At 33.8% G+C, this 25647-nt stretch overlaps 3 protein-coding genes across 5 annotated transcripts in view; 2 read left to right on the top strand and 1 right to left on the bottom strand.

The window, feature by feature from the left end:
* Positions 1–25647, bottom strand: part of LOC128990524 (gamma-1-syntrophin-like) — a 128961-nt gene that overhangs the window by 65107 nt on the left and 38207 nt on the right. For all 3 annotated transcript variants that reach the window (XM_054412919.1, XM_054412921.1, XM_054412920.1), the window contains exon 2: positions 20811–20878. In XM_054412919.1, the coding sequence (XP_054268894.1) occupies positions 20811–20873 (63 nt within the window). In that variant the 5' untranslated portion in view covers positions 20874–20878. The remainder of the gene's footprint in view (positions 1–20810; positions 20879–25647) is intronic.
* On the top strand, positions 2492–3204 carry LOC128990526 (uncharacterized). The gene is made up of 2 exons (XM_054412924.1): positions 2492–2700; positions 3011–3204. Exons 1-2 carry the CDS (start codon positions 2557–2559, stop codon positions 3170–3172), a joined length of 306 nt encoding a protein of 101 aa, XP_054268899.1. The 5' UTR covers positions 2492–2556; the 3' UTR covers positions 3173–3204.
* On the top strand, positions 10337–11061 carry LOC128990525 (uncharacterized). The gene is made up of 2 exons (XM_054412922.1): positions 10337–10551; positions 10845–11061. The coding sequence occupies exons 1-2, from the start codon at positions 10408–10410 to the stop codon at positions 11004–11006; spliced, it is 306 nt and encodes a 101-aa protein (XP_054268897.1). The 5' UTR covers positions 10337–10407; the 3' UTR covers positions 11007–11061.

Genomic DNA, 25647 nt, shown 5'->3' with positions numbered 1-25647 from the left:
CGTAGTTCATGGTTAAAGTAATTAAACTATATCGATATCCCAAAGGTGTTACAATGTCAATTAGGTGCTTGTGAGTGATTAAATATTAACTGTACAACATAGAGAGTTTTCAGAGGTTGAAACTGACCCTGGTACAATGTTTTGTAAAGCAACAATGTATTTTGTATTGAACAATAGTCACTAACAGCCTGTCGAGTGCTCAAATCGACTGGAGTTATTGATGTGAGCTGCAAGTACTCGAGTTGCACAAAAGCCGAGTGAAGTCAACGATCACAAACTCTTGGAAGTAGCCAATATAATGTTCAAAGTAATGTAAAGTAAATGCGTTTTTCTCAATGTTATTGATTAAAAACGAGTTACATTAACCAAGTAAAATGAAATACCTCGAGTGTAAAACATGATAATTGGAATGCATCTTTTAGTACTTAACATGCGTATGTAAATCTTTACATTTTGACTTTGGAAATCAGGTATTTACACTCTGTAGAAGCCGCATAATTAGGATGTAGTAATAATGAAAAGATTTATAACACGCGTTATGAGAAGTATTAACACATAACTTAACTAATCCAAACCACATTGGAGGTTGGTCGAAAACTCGACCAAAAATATGTAATGTACATACTACTCTACTTTCCCCCCACGCTGTAAATAAAACATGTTATTTGGAATTTCTTCCATTTTTTAGATTTTCTGTTTATATTTCGTTGTTACTTCGTCACTCAACATGGTAACCTATTAGGCCCATGTTAATAACATTTTGTTGTGCTTACTTTTGGGCCTATTTTAATTTATAAATGGATTTTGCACATCAACAGAAAAAATATATTTCTAAAAGTAGATTTTTCCTGCGATGCACACGAGCTGAGAGAAAAGGTTTTCAAGAAACATGATTGTCTGTTATTATATAAGATTAGTATCACCTACATATATTTTTATATTACATTTTAAGTTTAAGTCTAATATTTGATTGAATATTACAATATAGTTTTAGTATGTATTTTGTTTGAGTACTGAAGTAAGAGGAAGCAAAGTACAATAAAGTACAAGAAGCAATAATGTCAAATCGATGCAGATTCCGTGCAAGCCCGTCTGCCGTTATTGCCATCAGGATCTGGCTTGAACTATTCTACTTTACAACCATTTATCTTACAGTAGAGGATTTATTATGCAATACTCGATACTCGATACTCTTATGCAAGTTAAATTGAATATTAATTGATTTTTACCATTTTACTAAATTGGACAATATTTAAACTCAAATAGGGATGTAGATTACCTTTTTAAATGCATCTGAAAATATACGTAGAATTTTGGTTACGTGTAACGGGTATATTTTGTTACGCATGCAATGAATCTACAATGTTATCAAATGGTTTTAAAGTCAAATTTTTATGTTAAACAATTAAAAAAATTGAAATCAATTGGAGAAAACGTCCTTATTTATTTTTACCTCTTGGTTGGACAGGCAAATAAAGATTACTGAGTATATTTATCTATTATTAAAGAATTTTTAACAAATGCCTATACCATGGAATATTTTCATACGTATGAAAAACTGTATTGCGTATAGAACACTTGTAAATATTTGCATTATTCTCTACCCATCAACATTCTGCCGTTATTCACTATAAACCATCGTTAAGCATGTTTATAAGTATTTACAGCTATTTATGTAGCAGTTATGTAGCTTTCTTCGAAATAATAAATTTAAATATCAAACTAGACTGAGGTTAATTCCTCCTTCTCGGAAAGGCAATCGACGACGAAATTCGTTCTCTCTCATTTGAGTGATTGGCCCGTCAACTTGACTCGGAACTGAAACCCTTCTTAATATTGATTTTAACCGAACAAAATACTACTTTTTTCTGAACTGAAGTTGTTCTTCAAAATTATTTAAGTTTACAAAATGCAAGAATATCAGTGCTCTCAAGTTGAAGTTGTTGTTAGCATAGTATTTTGGTCTAAAGTTTATTTCATTGCTGTAATTCGTGTATTTCCTTTGATTTCGAATTCTGAAAGTAGGATTTCCATCCTAATTTATTTACATTTTCACATTTTTCTCATTATCGATTTTGATAGGTATGTAATTCATATTTAGTCATGCTGGAGTGGTGATGTAAACATTCTCTCATATTTTAGAGCGAGCATTTACAGTGTGTCCTACTCGTAGGTAGATTATGGATATCCTCAAGTTCCAAATAAACCATTCTTTTTGGTTTTAATAGTTTTAAGACAAGAAGTAAATAGTAAACACCACAACTTCACATATATCAGACGGAAAGATATATTTAAACTGCCTTAGAGCTTATTCATAAGAATGAACGTTTCTGTTTATAGCTTCCTAACCACCCAAATTCCGCTACAGATTTGCACAAGCAGCGTTACCTGTAAGCATTGTAATCTTAGCAAAGCCAACACTTAGAATAACACAACCTTCTCAATCGCATCTGAATGTTGCTATAGGTGGTGGTTTCTATGGAATCGTTTACTGAATAATTGGAACCTTTTTTTCTCTTTGTAGCATTACCAGTAAATTCTCAGTAGCTAATCAAAATGTGCTGTAAAAACAAAATGGACACACAATGCATGATTGACGTGAACTTGAGAAACACGTTCACAGAGGCCGCTAAGAAGGCTACTGGGGACGGTCAATCCATGACACAACAGACATTGGTGGACTGGCTGACTAAGGCAAAGGTAGAGTAATATTGCACTACAAAATGTCTAAAACTGTTAAAATTATAAAATAAAAGTAGGCAAATGACTTAAGAGTGTGTAATGTTATGTACCAATTTTTATTCCCCCGGTCTTTGGTTTTCAATTTTTCGAAATGGCAGAAAATATAAAGAATTCTGAGATTGAACACTTTTCTTGGTTTTTTGTAAAAAAAGTTTGCTCGTAACTCTAATTAACTAATTATTAATTAACAAACAGATTTGGTGTACGATTCTACCATTACGGATTTCTGTATCTACTCAACTTCTCATTTGAAATACAATGTCTTTAGGTTATTGATGGACAAAGCATCACCAAAGAGGAGTTTGCTTCTGCCTTCCAGAAGCTGGGTAAAACTGACATAGACTTCTCCGAGTTCACCAAATTGTTGGTTGATTTGGCCTCTAGCAAGAATTTGGACGTCGGAGTTTTAAAAAAGAAGCTTACAAAGTAGTTGACAAGGGTACAATCATAGTACAGAATAAGTCAATATTGTCAATTAAAGATGACTTAGATCTTTGTGTGTGACTAAATATTAACTGTACAGCATACAGAGTGGTCAGGGGTTGAAACTGACCCTGGTACAATGTATTGTAAGGCAACAATGTATTTTGTATTGCATTGAACAGTAGTCACTAACAGCCTGTCGAGTGCTCAAATCGACCGGAGTTTTTATTGATTTGAGCTGCAAGTACTTGAGTTGCACAAAAGCCGAGTGAAGTCAACGATCACAAACCCTTGGAAGTAGCCAAAGTAAATGCGTTTTTCCAGTGTTATTGGTTCAAAAACGAGTTAAATTAACCTAGTAAAATGAAATACCTCGAGTGTAAAACATAATAATTGGAATGCATCTTTTAGTAACTAACATGCGTATGTAAATCTTTACATATTGACCAAATCAAATCAAATCAAAATGCCTTTATTCTTGAGCGCTTCTCAATACAATATTGGTTTACAGAATAACTCACGTCACTAAAACTAAACATTTAAAAGTCAAATATCTAAACAAATTATGTACAAGAATAAAAAATCAACAAAAAATTACATGCCTGCTTTACAATGTATTTTAACCTTTTTTTTTTAAAGCCAAGGCCGAAAGGCTTTTGATCTGATAGGGGAGGTCATTGTAAAGGGTTGGGCCAAAATAGGAGAACCCCCTCCTACCTATTTCCAAATTAACTTTTGGAAAGTGGAGGAGGGTGTCCTGCCTAGTGCCCCGTCGAGCAATTGCTCCACGTGTCACAAGTCTCTCCACCAGGTATTTTGGTTCTCTGTGAGATAATACCCGATGGATGAGACAACAAGTTTGCACTCTGCATACAGCATCGGCTGGCAACAGACCAGCAGAATCCCGGAAAGAGGATATGTGTTCCCGCTTATGAAGTCCGTAGACAAAACGAACTGCGGTGTTTTGCAGCCTATTAAGTCGGTTCATATCCTCCCGGGAAATACTGTTTCCGTATGCAGGAATGCAGTAGTACATCACTGACAACACCAGAGACTGAACTAACTTCAGTTTTGCAGTCTCTGGAAGAATCGAACGGAATCTGTACAGTCCTCGCAGCCTTCCCAAAACAATTTGAGAAACGTAAGTGATGTGGTTGGAGAAGGTAAGACCACTGTCAAGAACCACGCCCAAAGTCCTGACAGTGTCACAAACCCTAAGCTTTTCATTGTCAAGTTGAATATGCACTTCACCGTCGCAGATTTTTTGGATTACGATGGGTGGTGATCCAATGTGGATCACTGTGCATTTTTCAACATTCAACTTAAGGCCGTGCTTCCTTGACCACTCACTTATTCTCTCAAGATCCATGTTTGCATTCTCAAAGGCGCTGTTGAATGAGCCGATTGGGTAGGAAAAATGCAACTGGCAGTCATCTGCATATGCATGCACATTACAGTGACGTACACACGTGGTAAGGTCGGCAGTGTAGAGTGTAAACAAGATGGGTCCCAGACAACTCCCCTGCGGGACTCCCCTAAGCTTTTTAAGGGGAGGCGAGGTGTCTACACCCATCCTGGTTACCTGGGATCTGTTTCCCAAATACGACCTTAGCCAGCCAATTGCCACATCCCCAAATCCAAAATGTCTCAATTTGCTGAGTAGCAAACCATGGCTGATGGAGTCAAAGGCCTGCGAGTAATCAAGCATGATCAAAGAGCTACACCGGCCGCTGTCTCTCGCCGCAAACAAGTCTGCAAACAGGTTTATCAATGCAGTGTTTGTGCTATGATTTTTTCTAAACCCAGATTGAAATTTAGGCAATAAATCTTCTTCATCAATGAAATCCGTAATTTGTCGAACAGTTATCTTTTCGAGTACTTTCGATAGAGCTGGCAGGACTGAAATTGGCCTAAGTTCATTCAAATTAGAAGGATTCTCCTTCTTAGGCAATGGGTGGACGATACTTTGTTTCCAGGTTCTAGGGAAAATTCCTGTAGCTAAAGATGTATTTATTAAATGTGTTATGGCCCCAATAGCAAACGGACTAATGGATTTTATCATTAAAATACTTATTTTATCAATTCCAACAGCTCTGGAAGTTATCTCATTCATAGCGGATTTTACTTCATATTCTGACACAGCTTTAAATTTAAATATATTTTTATTGTCATTATGAGTCGTCTTTCTGTACGTATTCATTATATCTTTGTCCACATCATAAAATGATCCCATTTTTACAAAATATTCGTTCATATCACTGACATTAAAATCTTTAAGAATCGTATTATTGCTCTCTTTACTCGGAATATAATTTTGTTTAAGGCATTTCCAGAACTCTTTGGAGTCTTTACAGTCAGACAATTTATCTATGTAAAATTTCTTTTTAGCATGCCATATAGCACAATTCAATTGATTTCTAATTTTTTTATACTCCGTCCAATCATAGTCATTTCTTGTCCTCAAATACTTTTTCTTTAACTTATTTTTTAAACGCGTTAGTTCTATTACTTTCTCATTTCTCCATGCTGCTTTTTTCCTAGTCATTCTCTTTGTAACAAGGGGTGCTTGAATATCATAAATTCTCCTTACATTTGATGTTATGAAAAAGTTCATATCATTAACACCAGTCATTTCAGAAACTTTTTCCCACTCAACTCTCTTAATTTCCTCAATTGTGTCAGATATATTGAATTTAGAGAAGTCTCTGTATGTGACAAACTTAGCTACTCTTTTCTTCCTTTTATACGTAATATTGCAGTATACAAGTTTATGATCAGTGATTTGTTTTTGTCTGCTATCCAATATACTTGCAGCATCAATCACCCCAATCATCTCAAACTGAGTTGCTTTATTGGTAATAATATGGTCAATTAATGTGGCTGATTTTTCTGTAACTCGTGTCGGCTTGGTAATATGTTGAATGCAGTTGTATAATTTAAACATGTGACGGAGGTACTTAGTTTGAGGGCAAGAGTATGATAATAAGTCGATATTCAAATCACCCAAACATATGACGGAGTCTACTCTTACTGCACTGTCTACAAACATTGCCTGAAACAAAGAGCCGAGGCCGGTATAGCTAACATGCGGTGGTCTGTACACGATTGCCACGATTACTTTTGCACCCCTAGCTTTGACCACTACAGAGATAAATTCTATGCCTGGATCAATGCCTTGCAAGTGAACTTGCTCGAAAGCCAAACCGTTCTTGATGTAGAGTGCTACACCACCTCCAGTACCAAGAGCTCGGTCTGCCCTCAGAAGGATGTACCCAGGTATCTCATAGTGGTCGGAGGGTGTGCTGGGACTGAGCCAAGTCTCAGAAACCCCAAGTAAATCAAAGTCGAGATCAGTTGTCAGTGCACACAATTCGTCAAAACCTGTGTTCAAGGAACGGATGTTTAAATGGGCAAAACACAGGCTTTGAATTCCTCGTTTCCCGCCGCCTGGCAAGGCTCCGGGCCCGGGACAGCTCCCTGTGGAGAGAGATCAACCGGGACCGGACCCAATTCCACGTCGGAGGAAACAACTTCACTTGGAGTTTTCACGTCTAGACATCTCGTCATACGCAGTGCCGCCGGAATCACTGTGCTAAACAATGACGCCAGCCGTGAAACTCCCCATCTGTTGAGATGTCTTCCATCTCGAGCAAGATGCTTTCTTGCCACCCAGCAGTTGGCCTCCACAAACATGACCCCAAAATTATTGCACATTAAGTCAAGTTGGTAGTTAAAATCAAACAAAGCTTTGTAACTGATATCTGATCTGATGACTATGCTGTTAACATAAATTTTTGAGTGAGGAAAGTTTTTTTTAGCCATAGACAGCAGGTCGGCCATGTCGTGGAGTGCCTCCCGCTTCCCCTGACCTCCATTGTATCCTGGACCTCCCCTATAACCCATCCGTAGGTTGTTCGTACCCACATGGATGTGGATGATTCTAAGATTGTGAGTAACGTATTTTAACAAAACATTCTTCAAATGATTAATTCGTGCTCCAGGGCAACATTCTACAAACGCACCTCTTTTCTCTAAGTCTAAGCTAACATGGCGGATCATAGAGTCACCTAAAACTAAAACATCATCATACAAAGGTTCATTACATTGACTCTTTTTGTTGCTATCTAACCGAGCACCTACGGACGAGCCCTGTGGAACGGCCTTAGCTTCAATATTTGTCACCTTATTTCTTTTTTTTGACCTACATTTTACATTCAAGTCAGATTTACATACTACTTTTACACTTGCACCTAGATTTAAATCACTCTCTTCACAATCTATATCATTCTCAACAATGGATGATTCATTTTCCTCTACATCGAGAACCTCAAATTTATTCCTACATACAACATTTGGGGCACCCAAGCAAACTCGCCTTTGTTTGTGCTTTCTTGCTTTGATTTTAGTCCAAGCAGTTTTTTCTTGAATTTGTGTTGTGTCACATTTTCTGCTTGTTCGTGATACATGATTCACTGACTCGATCACCTGTTCAGAAGGAACAGTAAGATCCTGACGAGTGTGCTTGCGTAACCCCCACCATTCTTCAAAACAGATCTCATTCGACTTTTCCATACAAAAAAATTGCAGAACATGTTTTGCATTTACTAACACATTGAGTCCACATTCAAAAGAATTTTTTTGTTGAAAACAGACCATTTCTAATACCCTCTCTTCTATTATATTTAAATTCTTTGCAAGTAAAATTGCAGACTGCTTGTTACACCCGGATACAGAATCAAAGTGGAATGCTTTGCGGTTCTCTAGGTCACAAAATAATAGACTCCAATGGGAGCCAGAGTCCTGTTCTGAGCTTTCTGAGTTGCTCAAACAACAAAACACAAACTTTAACAATGGAGACTGAAATTGCTCAAAGACACTCTTTACATGATCAGGTTTACACAACTTTAATAAATGTGTTTGGGCAGGACCTAGGAGTAAAAAACTATTGTTATCTACATAGGATAATGCGATAGATTCGAAATAGGCATTCAGCGTGTTGTCATCAGCCCACAAACTGACATCCCAGGAATTAGTATTACAATTTACATGAGCTACATGATTGTTGGCTGCGTCAGTTTTCGCTAGGTTAACAGCATCATTCAAGTTTTTGTTTAATTCACATAGCTGAGAATTTTTACATTTCTCAGATTTGAGTTCACTTAAAGCTAAATGTAATGATGACTCTGCATAACGACACTGTTTGACAGTCTCGATAATCTTTTTTTCTAAATTTACAATTTTAGTTTTTAAACTAGCGACCTCTTCACCTACTTCATCCTGGATCTTGAAAGAGTCATTCATCTCCTTCGTTCTAAGCTCTTTTTCAACTAAGCTGTTTCTTTTTTTTTTTGACTTTGGAAATCAGGTATTTACACTCTGTAGAAGCCGCATAATTAGGATGTAGTAATAATGAGAGGACTTAACACTCATAATTAGTAATTATGAGAAGTATTTATTAACACATACCACATACCTTTACTAAACCAAACCACATTAGAGGTTGTCCAGTAGTCGAAAACTTAACCAAAAATATGTAATTCACAGACTCCTCTACTTTCACTCCACTATATTTTTCTATTACATTTGAAGTTTAAATCATATATTATAATGAATATTAAGACATATAATATAGTTTCCGTCTGTATTTTGTTTAAGTACTGAAGTAAGAGGAAGCAAAGTACAATAGAGTACAAGAAGCAATAATGTCAAATCGATGCAGATTCCATGCAAGCCCGTCTGCCGTTATTGACATCAGGATCTAGCTTGAATTATTCTACTTTACTATCATTTATCTTCCAGAGCAGGATTTATTTTGCAATACTCTATACTCTTATCCGGCTTAAATTTAATATTGATTTGTTTTAACTGACTAAATTGGACAATCTTTAAAATCAATGAGATATCTGGATTACCTGGTTTATCTTGACTGTTTTTTTATTGCTGCAAAACATTAGGATTTTCCTTGAGATAATGGTATGCTATTCATATTAGTCGAGGTCTTTTGTCATGTAATTTTCAAGAAATAATTTAAAAATGCAACTGAAGATTCACTTAAAATTTTGGTTTCCTGTAACGTGTATATTTTGTTATGCATGCAATGAATATACAATGTTAACAAATTTATTTAAATTAACATTATTATATAATAAAACTACAAAATTTCAAACAAATTGGAGAAAGCTTTCCTATTTATTTTGACGTTATTTTGATTAATGAATTAGAATGAATGCCTATGACATTTCTTGCATGGAGTATTTTCGTCAATAGCAAAACTGTATTGCCAATAGAACAAATGTTATATCTTTACATTGTTCTCTACCCATCAACATTCTGCCGTTATTCACTATAAACCATCGTTAAGCATGTTTATAAGTATTTACAATGTTGGTATCCCTGAAATAGTAAATATAAATATTAAACTAGAGTGAGGTTAATTCCTACTTCTCGGAAAAGCAATCGACGACGAAATTCATTCTCTCATTTGAGTGATTGGCCCATCAACTTGACTCGGAATTGAAACAACTCTTACTATTGATTTTAACCGAACAAAACACTACTTTTTTTAAACGGAAGTTTCAGAATTTTGTAAGTGTACAAAATGAAAAATATCAGTGCTCTCATGTTGAAGTTGTTAGCATAGTACTGTATTTGGGTCGAAAGATTATTTTATTGCTTTAATTTGTGTATTTACTGTGAGTTTGTATTCTGAAAGTAGGATTCCCATCCTAATGTATTTACATTTTCACATTATATCAATGTTCCCATTATCTGTTTTTATATGTATTTCATTTTTAGTCGATTGTGTCACCGGTGATGTAATCTTTCTCTCATATTTTAGAGCCAGCATTTACAGTGTGTCCTTCACGTAGGTAGATCAGGCTCAACCTAAAGTTTCCAAAATAAACCATTCTTTTTGGTAGTTTTATGACAAGAAGTAAATAGTAAACACCACAACTCCACATATCCAAGGGAAAATATCTTTAATCTGCCAGCTAATTCATAAGAACGGAAGTTTCTGTTTATCGCTTCCCACATTCCACTACAGATTTGCACAAGCAGTGTCTAGCAAATCCAACACAATAACACGACGACGACTGTGTATCTCAGATGTTATGTCAATCGCAACTGAATGTTGCTATAGGCATTGAGGCGATGGTTTCTACGGAAACGTTTTCTGAATAATTGGACTGTTTTTTCTCTTTGTAGAGTTACCGGTAAATTTTCAGTATTTAAGCCTTTAAGATGTGCAGCATAAACAAGATGGACCGTGAGTCGATGGTGGACGTAAACCTAAGAAACACGTTCACAGAGGCCGCTAAGAAGGCTACTGGGGACGGTCGATCCATGACACAACAGACAGTGGTGGACTGGCTGACTAAGGCAAAGGTAGAGTAATATTGCACTACAAAATGTCACTACAAAAAGTAGGCAAATGACTTAAGAGTGTGTAATGTTACGTACCTATTTTTATTCCCCCGGTCTTGGGTTTTCAATTTTTCAAAATTACAGAAAATATTAAGAATTCTAAGATTGAACACTTTTCTTGGTTTTTTGTTAAAAAATGTTTGCTCGGAACTCTAAATAACTAATTAATAATTAACAAACAGATTTACTGTACGATTCTACCATTACGGACTTCTGTATCGACACAACTTCTCATTATAAATACAATGTCTTAGGTTATTGATGGACAAAGCATCACCAAAGAGGAGTTTGCTTCTGCCTTCCAGAAGCTGGGTAAAACTAACATAGACTTCTCCGAGTTCACCAAACTGTTAGTTGATTTGGCCTTTAGCAAGAATTTAGACGTCGGAGTTTTAAAAGAGAAGCTTACAAAGTAGTTGACAAGGGTACAATCATAGTTCAGAGTGAGTCAATTACTGCCAATTAAAGATTACTAAGATGGTTGTATTGTTCTTTTATGTTTTCATAAAAATCGTAAATTGGTTTTACACTAATTTTACTACCAATAAGATTAAAATGGACCTTTAAGGGAGTTAATTTCAGTATTCTTCATAAGCAAATAGATAAGATCGAATTGGATTTTAAATAGCTGTGTTTTAGAAAAACTCTCGTTATTCTCAAGATTTATTACTCGAGCACAAAAGCTAAGTGAACTTGAGTAAATTAACTGGACAATAATCAAGATAAACAAGGTAGGTATTGAAATGCATATCTTACCTTATTAGGCATGAAAAATATTAAAAAAGAATACTTAATATTTGCTTGTATTGCAACTCTCTAAATTATCCCTGCAATATTAATAGTAATTTCAATAGTAAAACGTGTCCTGTAGAAAAGTTACCTAGAACAGAACACAGCATAACTCTTGCAGTAACAGCATAGCCAGCTTTATTGAGCTGTTGGAAATGTTGTTGACGTTTGTGGAATTTACTGAAGAGTTCTCACACTATATTTTGTTTACAAGTAATATATAGTTTTCAATTTATTGGTAAAGAAAAACATAACGAAGTCGAACTCGTGGTACTTTATGAAATATTGGTATTCACGCCTAGATAATGAGTTTTCTTTCATAAATGTCATTTTAAATTACTATTCATAACCACGGCGCAATAAAACTTTGAATACAAAATATTATATGATCTGCATTCACTATTCCTTGCATTTTTTAACTAAATAAATTGGTTTTGAATCTAAACAGAACTTGATTCAAACTTTGTGTGTAATAGGTTATGCACGGTATGAAATAAAACTACATAACAATTTATAAACAATAATTACAATGGGCAAATTTCTTGTGGTTAAATTAGTATTGAGAAGTTACTAACAAAAACTATAAAATACATAATGTGAGTTTTGGTTAAATAAGTATCAGATATTCTGAAAATCCTACATATTAAGGGCAAGCATGTTTCATGAAAACCTTTCTCCTCGGCTCGGGTGCATCGCAGGCAAAATCTACGCACACTGTTAGAAAGATATTCTCCTGTAGAATCCCTTTATAAAGTAAAATAGGCACAAAAAACACAAGAAAGGAATTTAAAATTTACAAAAATACATTGGCCTTATGAGTTGCCATACTGGTGACGAAATAACAACGACATATAAAAAAAAAACCAAAACAAAAGAAGAAATTTCAATCGCATGTTTTATTTAAAGCGTGGGGTGAAAATATATTGTACATTGCGTATTTTTCTTCGACTTTTCAACCACTGGACGACCTCTAGTATTTATTATTACAAGATGACGTTTAATATGAGGAAAATTAAGCATTTGGTTTACATACTGTATACAGTTAGTAGTATGAAGCCTTTAATCGATGCCAGGTATCTTCTTCATAAAGGAGATTGTTACTTGGAAACTTCATCCATGAGAGAGGTTAATGAAGGCAATAATGAAGCTTGGCAGGTATAATTAAAAGCAGTAGACAACCTTGTTTGATAACAATCTTACAACGTTGCTAATAATATCCCCCTCAAAAATATTTGCCGAGTTTTGTTACAAAGACATGGCTGATGGAAAGAAACTAACTTATTTAAATTCTCTTTCCAGGAATAGCTTGGTACACTGACTAAAATTTGTTTTGTTTGCATTCAGAGTATACGATTTATTTTCTGCAGCTTATGCTGTTATTTTTACTACAACTTGAAAGCACATGAAATAAATTTAATTTAATAATACGTTTATCTAAGGCAAAAATGGATCATATAACGAAAATTAGAAGCTAATATTGCTTGAATATTTAATGAGATTATTTGTATTTATTTATAACTTAACCCAATAACTATTTTCATATTTAATGTGTTTCTTGTAGTAAATTTCCATAGATGTGTTTATTAAAGCACAAAAAAATCATACTAATTTTAATTCCAAATAAATAAGCACTGCTCAGTACTAAAACAATGGATTTCTCTTTGGAAAACTTTATTTTTAAACGACCAGAAAACTAGTTATGTTTCATAAAAAGGCAAAGGTTATTTTAAGACACATTTGCTAAAGCATTTATGTTTGAAAATACAACTAACTAAGAAATACACGGATTGATGGATATTGTAAGTATTTTAATATAAGTAATCAATAGTTTCTCTATACTTAATATATTAATATATTGCCATAAATTTATTCCTTGCTAAATCACAACAATAGAAGCGATCTACATAAGTACCATCAGCTGCACCCTGTGCTATCGACCAGTCAGCCCAAGGCAACCATCATTTAACCACAGTATATTTAATTCCTTAGTTTGATTTTGTTTTTGGCGTACATAATTGTCTGCACGTAGTTGATTAATAATTCCTAAATTTATTTTAAAAGTTATAAAGAGGATTTGTAATATAATATGAAGTGTACAATTTTAATAATCGTAAAGGTTGGTAAAGGGGAACAAATATTCTGAGTGATTTAGTAATATGGCTTGAATTAAAACAACATATAATGAAAAATTGCATTACAACACACATAATGAGTAGACATCTAGCTGCCAAATAAAATAAAGTTGAGAGTCATATTTTAATGTATGTAATATTTTGTTTACATATAAAATATATACATACTTTAGTCTAACATAATACCTCTGATATATTTCAATGTTTGCTTTGTGGGTTTTATTGATTGAAAACATATTATTAGACAACAGAATATAAATGTAACCTATCAATAATATTACAAATATAGGTCTTGTGCTTTCAAAACACCTATGACTGTAATTGTATCATACCATTTTGCTGTATGACGCTCGCTACTATTGTATAAGTTTAAGAACACCGTACTCTAAAATAGAATAGGAATAAATGTATGCCATTAGACTAATAATCTCGCAATGACAATCTTAAATTTAATTTCAATACAAGCACATTAATTAAATTGTTTACTAACAATTTTCAGCAATTTTATTGGAGCTATGACCTGATTACGACTTAATTGGCTTTTCATTAGCTTTGAATCACCCACAAACTCCAAGTTGTTTGTACTAACACTGTACTGTTGCTTACAAAAATGTTTACTAGTTCTGTTTGTTTTATGTGATAACAAATCAATGCACAAAAAATTAAGTTCCGCTTAAAACATTTTATTTAGAATTTTAATTTAGGATCTAAAATGAATAAAACCTGTATTACAAACCCCTGGACCAAGACATCTACATTCCCTGCATGAATCTGCTTCACCCATTTTCCCGTCACATCAACATTTTAATATATTTACAATGTATTAATAATTACTTTGTGTGGTTAAATAATCAGTTGGGAATTCGCCAGTCGGTTATTTACTTGATACTTAGCTCAATAGACTGAATACACATTGTTGACATGACGTTCAGCATTTATGACATAACCTCCAAACAGGTACTCGTTTACATAATTTGAATTTGACTGACCTAATCTAACCTAACCTAGCCCAACCCAACCTAACTCATCCTAACCTAGCCTAACCTAACCCAACCTAACCCAACCTAACCTAACCTAACCTAACCTAACCCAATACGTATATAGATAGACCTATATGTAGATTTACATGTAATGCTGACACATATCGTGGTCGTTCACCCAATTCAGTTTTGTCGATTGGACTGTGTATTAGCCTAGGTATTGCCCATGATAAACCACTAACGGTGATAGGTACTTTATCATGTAAAACATTCGCCACCACCATGTAACGTATGACTCACACACCAATTTCACTTGATGTGTTGTAATGATGTGATGTGTTGCGGTGGAAATAGAACCGTCATGTTGATAACACTCTGCTCATGTTCAAAATATAAGATACTTCAATATGATTTATGTTTGTTTAACATTGTCTTGCTAGATAGAGCCTTTGTGTTAAAACTATGCTAAAAATTTCGTTCACAGTTTGAATACTGCTCATGTATTATGCTTAAAAATTATCTTCTGGTAAGTCCCACTTTACTGGTAGAAGACCAAGGTGTTACTTCATTTTTTATTCACCAAAACTAAAGTAAATGTTAAATTGCAATTTTTAAGTTAAACACTTTCTTACAAAAAATAATAACTTGGTAACCTAATTTTAAGGTTTCGTGTGGTTTTTATTTTTGGTAAGATTCCCTGTGTGTAATTTATTTAAATTTATAGATGAGTTCGGATCATATGGAACGTAAGGCAATCCAAAATATTAGTTATGTTAAACACTTTGATCATTTATACTAAAACACTAAGGAAACATGGAATCTTTTAAATATTCGGGAGTGGTGGGTAAAATCCTCGAAATTCGGGTACAGCAGTAGTCCTTTCGAACCAGCTACGGTTGAATTTTATTTAAAAAGAATATAGCTTTCAATTTGCTTGGTTAAAAATTGGTGTAATCGGCAGAAATTATAATTTTGCATCACCAAACTCTACAGCACACATTGATCTACCTTAATGTTTATTTATTTAAATGATTATGCCTACAGCTTAAACATGTACATGAAATGTCTGGTCATCCATGGTCAAAAATAAGATACATTTGAATAAGATGAAATGAAATGAAATGAAAATACTTTTTTATTGAGGCGAACATTAGGACCACATGGTCCTTTCTTACAGTTAACCTCTTATGTACTAAATCTATACTAAACAATGTATTTTTATAAAACTTTTAAAACTATAAACAAAATAATAAGTAAAAACTAAAGTTATAAATCTTTGTCCCTAATATACGCATACACACACACATTCACTCTTTGCCATACCTAGGCCTAACGCACGCCATCCCGCCAAGCCACGGTCATCCTATCGAGATAGTACGCCTTCAGCGCCGCCGTCAGTTGGGAACGGGATTCTATACTCCTGATAGTGAATGGTAGTGAGTTCCAAAGGCGAAATGCTGTTACTGTAAATGATCTATTATAAACTGTTGTCTTATGGAGGAATTTGGAGAGTTGATGAGCCAGAGCGGGTGTTTCTTGCACCTCTTTCATTTAAAAATTTAAAATTGATCGCGAGATAAGTTGGAATTTTGAGATTGATGGCCGAATGAGTTATATTAATAATGCGTATTTCTCTAACGTCAGACAGTCAAGACGTCAGACGTCAGAAGATCAAGTTTAAAAGGACTTCAAGTATAAATGGAAAGTGTACATATTATTTTTTATACAAGATCATTGTGTGTGTCAGGGCGGGTAGGACGTGGGTTTGGGCCATGTCGTCGCCCCCTTGTTGTTGAGTGTTAGATTTACGATACAAACACAACTGTGGCCTTGTACTTGAGACGTCTACTCTACCACTCTACCACTCCTCTCTACTATACACTCGACACTGCAGCCACGGAGTAAGGAAGCTAAACGGGTGTTCCTAATCGACAATTGGGCCAATCATGTAGAAAACAAGTGTTCTTGCTGTCTATATTTGTAACCTCCCATCGCTGCTTTACCAATAATTGCTGGATAATCATTACTGAATACCTATAACCAATCATCAATTAATTGAGATAGAGGACACCTAGGTGCGTATTTAAACCAAAATATGAGTGAAAGATGAGTGTAGAATGGTGTGAGATGATCTGTTTCTTACTGAGTGTCCAATTAGGAATACAGCAAGATCCTTGTAACTTGGCAAATAGCTAGTAAATATGTGTAATGTTCCCTGACAATCTGGGTTTCACTGGATAGTAATGTTAAATTTTAAAACCATGTCTCAGTCTCGAGTCTGATCATAGCAAAATAGTTAGATAATTAATTGCTCTTGAAAACATGTCATGCCGTGAACATATTATATAATCAGTAAAAAAACATTTAGGGAAGACACATTTCCAAAGTGTTTCATGTTTTGTTTGCTATACAAATGATAGCTAGAACTTATGAGTTCCGGAATAAAGGTTATTAAGTACCTAGCATGTAACGAGGAATAATATGATCATCTAGCTATTTCGTATGGAAGCTCCATCCCGGCATATCCACAAATATTTCAGAGGGTTGAACAAAGACATTTTGATAATTTCCCTTCAAAATATTCATTAGAAAATGTCACTTACATTGAAACAGTCAAGTATCCAGCGTAGGTTACATCAGGTTTTCCCAGTAGGTTGGAAGTAATGCGGAGCATGAGACGGGGTGAGATGGCCTCGTAGACGTAATGTAATTTACAGATCTTGATATGTTATCAGAACAGCTGGAGATCTTCGTTACTTTGCTTTTTATCTTTCAGCAATGATATTTTGTATGAACTATACATTAAATTAATATGAGTACAGATAAATGTGAACTTATGTTATTATTCCATACTAACACGATAATAGTTCAAACTGGCTATGACAAAATTAATTAAATGTACGATTCAGTAAAATCTTTCATTTAAATCGTCATGTAGGTTGATATTGTAAGTGCCGGGGTAAAAAAATCTTAACACCCTCTGACTCTTACAGACTGGTACCATCTCTGGATTATTTGATAAAGACTAACAACGATTTCTTATTGGAAGGAAAATTTACGTTTTGTAAATATGGTCAATTTTTGGAGTAATTTCAAATATTGATCAAACGTCCTTTTCAAAAGTTAGTACGATAACATTTTTTTTTTTTATTGAAGAAACTTCGCAGTAACCTTGTGAACATCCACAATGATCAGACGAACTAATCAATATTTCAAATCGTATTATTCGCATTCAACTCGACAAACATCTGATTCTCATATCGATTCAAAGACGAGTTTCAATGTAAAAGGTTACCGAAGGTGAACCCGGTCGCTAGCATCTTGTACATAAACATTGACTTTCAAATACTCTCGAGGCGAAATTGTTTAACTGATAATCGAGCCAGAAGGGCTGTATGCATAATTCATGTGGCAAATGTGAGTGTATCACTTTAGCAACAAACACTCTTTGCTTAAGTAAAGGTCTTTTATTTGTTAAATTACTACCATGGCGTATACATTATATTCCCATGGTAAATTTGAAGGTTATACAAAAAGAAAATAACTTATAAATTGCAAAAATTAAAGAGTGCTTTTATAAAATATATAATTTATTTTTTACAATAACATTTTATAACTAACCTGAGAAGGCAATCATAACATCTTTTTCACCACACTATGATGTTTTTAGCTGTTTTACACGTTAATTGGTGGCTGAAAGTTACGCGAAATCAGCTGCCCACTTACTTTCTCAAAATTATGCTTCTTAACTTTGACTTAACTGACTTTCTTAACATGAATGCATATTAAATACACAATCAGTATCCATAGCATTGCAATAGAATTGGTTTATTGGTTTGTTGTCACCGCTGCCTAGCAACTGTTTATTATTATTTTTGCCGATTCCTCAAATTATTTCTTCACATAACCTCAAAGTTGTACTTGTGTTGACTATCAGTGTACATTATTATTGTGGTGTATAGTGGTAATAGGGTATAGTGTGGTGTTTAAAGTTTTGTCTATGGCTTCCATAACACAACTTTTTCTTGGTTTATCTCACCATTGCAACATTTAAAACAAGAAATATAATTTAAACGTAAATTAGGGTTCAAAACTTAATTTAAAGGTAAAAAAACGCAATACCTTTTCACTTCTCAATGATTAATACTGAGATTATTATCTACCCCTTAATAAAGACTGATGAGTGGTTTACCAACTTCAATCAGGTTGCGATTATAACAAATAGCATACCCATTTTCCTGAACTGTTTCTTCCGTCTCTTGTTTACTACTGTATCTGAATGTGTTTAAACAATCAACTAAAGGATCAGCTGTTAAATTACAACTAAAATTTAAACCGTTAGAAAAAAATTGGTCAGCGCCACTGCAAAGCAAACTCTAGAAATAAATCGAAGGCTAGGTGTGAAGCCCTAAAGGATATCACTGTACCTTTTTAGTTACAATGTGCAGATGCGCTGATTAATAAGCTTTAAAATGACATCTCAGTCGTATAAATAAGTTAATTAAGTAAGACAGGAGCAAAAGGGATCCAACGAAGAAAACCCGTTTTATAATTAGTATTAAAAAAAATAATCTATAGGTAGGATATTGATATTTAAAAAATATATAATTTTAGAGCTGTGCAAATTCAAACGTTTTTATAACTTATTCATGGTATAAGACGGATTTATAAATTCTAATTAAACTTTCAACACATGACTGAGAAATCTGTTACAAGTACAAACATAGGAATAAATTCACGGATTAAGCAAGTATGCATAGTTCAGAGGTTCTAACTGTAACATTTACGCATTGCCAAGCAGCTCGTTAACTAAATACGATTTACAGAAAACACAACACTGCAGGCTTATAATCCGCTTAGCCTTGCTTGTTGCTGGGTTGATTATGACCTATTATCTTATCTGCGTATATTTTCCCCGTGTGCTTAAACTAAACAAGTAGCTTATTATTTCAACTGGTCTATCAGTATCGATACTAAATATATATAAATATATCGTCCCGATTCAACGCGTTCACAGCAAATAACAACCGACTTAATATTGAATCTTAAAGTTTTTATACTAGCTAGCTTGAAAACGATTATACAATGTTCAAGCAAAAACTATTCGTACAATATCAGCTGGTTACATGACTAAAATTAAAGCATTTCTTGTAAAATTTACTCAGAAACTCAAAAACCCATTAAGTACTTTACTTAACTTTCATGCTTTATTTAGAAATGGTGACCACACGAATGTAGGTATTCTAAGCCAAGTATGAATTGATATGATCGTAGGATGAGTCATCATCGTGAACGGTACAGTGCTTGAAACTTAACGATGCAAAGATTACTTGCACTATCCAAAGTCAATGATACAACCCAGGCCCAGCTGATTACGTTGTGTTTAATTAAGTCAAGTAAATGAACCGAGAGATGATAAGCGATCTCTGGACATGGCGCTTGTAATTAACGCGAGAAACGAATGCGATCCAGATATCGACGTTATCGCCGCAAACATATGGCGTTTCTTCCACCGAGGCGAACTCTCAATCGTAAGTCACGATGTTTAATGTTCAACCATGTTCAACTTAACGTGCTTTGCCTCCTTTAGCAGTCGTGCTACGGATGGGAACTGTAGTGATTTTTAGTTAACAAGACTTTTAACTTGTGAACATTCTTTAACAAAAAATTAAGTAATATTTTTATGACCAATGGATAAATTATTTTACTTCTGCAGTTATTAGTATACTACTGATTTGTGTAGTAGAATAATAATTAGGTGTGTGTCTAGTAGTTAGAGCTTCCGCCTTCAAATCTGTAATTCGCTGGTTCGATTTCAAGTAAGGTCGATTTAGGACACAGATTTAACATTTGGTTTCATTTGACAGTGAACATTAATTAATGCTATCCAACAAGAGATAGCGTTCGGTAGTAAGAAGACCATTCCTTCAAAACAAAAGCAAAAACATATGGCAGAGATAACGTACAAAATTAAAAATATAATATTATTTTATAGGTGTAATTTGTTTAGCAATATCGTTTCAAAGGTAATTTTTCCATTTTCAAAAAATATATCAGATATACATTTAAGATAATTAAATTAGGATTTGATTATATCTGTTTGGATATTTAATTATGGTTACATTTGAGAAAATTATGAAGAACTTTTTAAACTCAATGAAGATTTATCATTTTTGGATGGATTATAATTTACAACTATTTCAGTTCAGGACAAAATAAAAATATTTAAGCAGCAAGCATCTAAATATGACTGTACATTATAGCACATTCTACAGTATTACTAAACTTTAAATATATGGAAAATATATTATTATCTTACCTTTAAATTATTGTCCACTTCCTCCATGATCGGAGTGGCCATCGCTCTCATGTTGATTCGCATCGCTCCTGAAAAAATATCTTACATAAAAATACCGTTATTGGTAGGCCTAACATTATACATTAAGAAACGTGTTATCTGAATAACACATTCAACAAAAGTCAACTCATGATATTTTGTTTTCATCTGCTCCTCTGGATGCTGAAATAGACATCAGTATGGAACAGCTATACAGTCATTTCTACGTAAAGAAAACATTGACAGGAGTGCAACACATGAGGTTAGTTCCTTTTGAACATTTTTTCCCCTATGATTGTTTGTAAAGTCACAACTGATGCTATAATTGATTGATTAGATGTTTCCTATAATGGATAATTGAATGCAGCGTAATTGAAAATTCTATTTAAAAGAAAGAAAAATGTCCTGCTGCAACACACTATGCTCGTGGTTAAATTAAGCTAGAATATTTTTGTTGCTAAACTTAAACTTAGAAATGTAATTTCTACTTCAAATTGAACTGTTGATATGTTGAATCACAATATTAAAAATGTCGCCAAGTGAACGTGGAACAAATGGAATCTGAAAACTAATACAACTTCCACACTAGAAATACCCTCATTTGCATTGATTCCATTATCACTTTGTAGGATTCATATTAGATTACTCAAGTTTCAAGAACGAAACCCCTTTTGATATTAAATTCTCAATAAGATATTATACTAAAATTGAAGGGCGAAACTTAATGTATTTTTTTATTGTTGTAGTCAAGAATTGTCTAAATGTCTTTTGTTAATTAATTTTGTAACTTTACCTAAGTTTCAAAGATCGTAAAAATAAGCTCATTTCACAAACAAAATGAATTGTAGACATTTAATTAGAACTAATAATGAAACTAACTAAAAAAATTTAACTACATTGTGAGTTTTTAAAAACTGATACATTTCAGAGGCTAAACATTTTGTTGGCTAAATATGTATACCAGTTGATATTCCAAACATTCGAGTACCAAAAATAGTTTTATAACATGAAAATAACACTTGTGGACAAAGAGGCCTCTGATATGAAGAGGTCTTTAGAGCTTACGAGAGATAAGGAAGCCATTCAAGTGGATCCAAGACAGACGGACTGGTGAGTGAAAAGGGAAAATATAGCCTGACTGGGGTGATATTAGCTTCTACACCTTGCTCTGGGGCTGCAGGGTTTAATGACTTACAATGTCCATCACATAACTCCGCATCACATTATATTATAAAAACAATATAACAAAATATAACCTATAGGAAACCTTATACGGATCCAAAAACAAATATGTCTTCCACCACTATTCGATATGAATACTCGCATGCTGTCGTACAAGTTGGTAAATATATGTGTGTGTTTGAATACATATCATAGACAAATAGAATTAAATATAGACCGTCAGCTGTGCTGTGGTTACCATAGGTTCTGGCGCACATAACTGGGAGCGCCATGTAGTTACGGCTCACGCGCTACGTAACTACACGGCACTCTCAGCGGTGTGCGACAGAACCCATGGTAACCATGGTTACCGCAGCACGAGATGTTACAATGGCCATGACCGGTAATGGTCTGACCCGACTGGAGATTAAAATTGAACTCTCGATAGTAAATTACACTATATATGCGTTTTGTAAACATACACTGGATCTTAAAAAATAAGCAAGTGTGTTGTTTATGTTAATTTTGTTGGTTGTAACTACTGTACTAAAAATAGTATTATTGAAAAAATACAACATTTTAATGTGCATAGGTTATTTTACTTCTATCAAAGTACTATTCATATTTTCACCTACTTAATACGCATTTCCTTGCGATTATTGCAAAAGTAAAAATCCATAAGAGTAGATGAAGTAGAATAAACAATATTGTCACAATGTTAACATTTTAAGCGAAAAAAATAAAAAAAATACTATAGTTAAAGAAAAATATATTTTCACATTTTTAAATAGTACAGGTTTAAAGTAAGAAGATGGAAGAGCTAACCTACGCTAGTGGTGAACGTTATTCATCATAAACATATAGCGATAAGTAACAACTGTACGACCTTTCAAAGTGCTGGGAGTAAATAATTTTCACTAGAAGGGTATAGCACCATGAAGTGGAAACAGACATATAGCACAGAACGTAAGCTTAAACCATCTCAGCGAAAACGTATGACAGCTGAAGTGGAAATAGCTTCAATGATAATGCGTTGTTTTGTTTAGATGTGTGGTTTTATTCACTGGGTATGGTAAAAATAAATTGCGTACTTTTTGGTTTTGGCAAACATCCTGGTTGGGTTTTGAGCCGAATAATTTACAGAAATAAATAGCACTACGAAACCCTACAACCAAAACGTTGCCGTACCACAATCTTATATTGATTTTGCGTGTTTACTGTTCTTTTAAAGTTTAATTTCGCTAATGACAGTCTCAAATTAATCACATACAACTGATAAATACAAAGAGATTAGGTCAGTGACTTACAATATATACAAATACGATTGAGTTTATGTAAATTATGTCTGCCCTACTATGATAAAGCAGAATAACAAAATATATTTAGTTTATTTTAAAAATAATTAACAATTTCAAAAATGCGCGGCTTAAGTTAAGTTAAAATGTTATGTTTGGTTACCTTTACTGTTTTAAAACACGTAACCCATACATTCAGGTTATGGATGGTGTATACGCTAATATATAGGGGTCAAAATGTAATCCCAAACAACTTATTCACTATTTGATAAATTCAATGCTTTTTGGCAGATTTTGAATATCGGATATTTCTTCATGGATGGAGGTGCACAGCCACAAAGGATAACAGGTCTGAGCAGATGAATTATTACGGTGCTCGCCTTCGAATCTGAAGTTCTCTGGTTCGATTCCAACCGGGATGAATTCTAAACTCAGATGTCATTCGGCCATTTGTCTTCAGACTTATTAATTATGTTAATTAACAAAACATTGGCGTTTATAAGTAGGAACAACATGATTTGGACCGTTCCCTTACACAAAAATGTTTGAAAAAATGACAACGGTGATGATAAAAATAAAATTATACAAAATATATGTACTGTATAGTTATTATTTTTTTTAATTTCTTGGTATTTTTAGGTAGGATATTCACCAGTAGAGACTGTATAAAGCTGACTTGTAAGTAAGACACTAGAGTGTGGTGGTAATTAACCCCGAGGTCAACGTCTATCGACCAATCACAGAGCCGCATTGTGACTGAGACTTCGTACTATGTGCCACGGGCTGTGTCTTATATGCGAACTGGCCTAAAACTTAAAACTATCCTAAACTTGTAGAAATCACCTAAATTGTTAAATAGGGTCAAAATTTCAATCTCATACTACAGAACGTCTTTCTAAGGGAATTCAATCGTTTTGGCAGATGAAAGTGTTTTTTCGTTTACACAACTGGAGATATCTGAACCAGAATATTATTGTGTTGTATACTTTTGATATTTATTGCTTTTCAAAAATGTCTCCTTCTTGTTATCACAAGTTTCTATACACTTAATATTCCCTATAATTATTGATGCTTAAACACCCGTATCTCATCCTTGTTTTGTTATTTTAGAGTCCGTATTATTGTTTCTTGTATCACGTTATTTATTTATGTTGCAGCTGATTCTTGATTGAACTTATTTCCCACATCGAGTACCGGGATGGTTTATTTTGCCATTAAATATTTGCAATCTTAAATTTTTGAACGATTCAACTAGTTTGATGGTAATTGTGTGTTTTAAATTAGTAAATTAGTTCCAAAGAACATTACTAAACAGGGAAAGGTAATTAGGTTGATATATTAATATATTGAAGATGTAGGCAATTATTTGCACGTTTTATCCCAAACATATACTGTAATGAGGAATTAGCGATCATCCATCAAGCAAAAAATGATTGTGTTACACAACATAGAGAGAGATGAATATTTTGACAGTTAGGACTACTATTATAGGAACAAATCAAAATACACAAATCTGAGGTCGAATTATGGAGCAATTTGCAGAAATAAGTAATTTCCCTTAGAATACTCTAGTTTTGGAGTATGTTTCAGAATAACCGAATGCAGCAAAACGTATCTTTTACTACTCTGAAACAATCTGAGATATAATTTATCCAAACATATATGGAGAATAATATGCTAAAGGATGACAGTATCTTCACACATGTAATTCATGCCATTTGACCTGTATTGACCCCGTCAAGAGGTACTTGGCAACGCCCGCGCTCACTTACCGATATTTATACATTTACTTGTACATTTCCGTTCACGTAGTTACATTTCATGTTGTAACATTTTGTATAATAATTCTAACTAGAGGTCGTCCAGTGGTCGAAAACTTGACCAAAAATGTGTAATGTACAAACTTTTCTATTTTTACCCTACGCTGTAAATAAAGCATGATTGGAATTTCTTCCTTATTTTATTTTCTATTTATATTGCGTTGTTATTTCATCACCAGCATGGCAACCTATAAGGTCCACGTTATTTTTTAAATTTTAAATTAATTGTTTGTGCTTACTTTTGAGCCTATTTTAATTTATGAAGGGATTCTGCACACATACAGGAAATATCTTTCCAACAATATGCGTAGATTTTCCCTGTGATGCACAAGCTAAGAAATAAGGTTTAAAAACATGCTTGTCTATTAATATTTAGATAAATGCACAAAAACCTATGTTTCATGGTGCCAGGAACTAGAGTTGACCTCTTTCCAATCAATCAAATACTTGCAAATATTAAAGATGGATCAACTTAATTCTTCTGTGACTGAATTTCTAAAAGAAGCTACTACTATGAGCACAGTAGGTCACTAATAAATGGAA

This window comes from Macrosteles quadrilineatus, unplaced genomic scaffold (genome assembly GCF_028750875.1).
Source record: "Macrosteles quadrilineatus isolate MER2022 unplaced genomic scaffold, UCM_ALF_1.0 Scaffold_3__2_contigs__length_128488019, whole genome shotgun sequence".
Taxonomy (NCBI): domain Eukaryota; kingdom Metazoa; phylum Arthropoda; class Insecta; order Hemiptera; family Cicadellidae; genus Macrosteles; species Macrosteles quadrilineatus.
The sequence above is the reverse complement of the archived record's forward strand: the minus strand, read 5'-3'. Positions and strand labels throughout refer to the sequence as shown.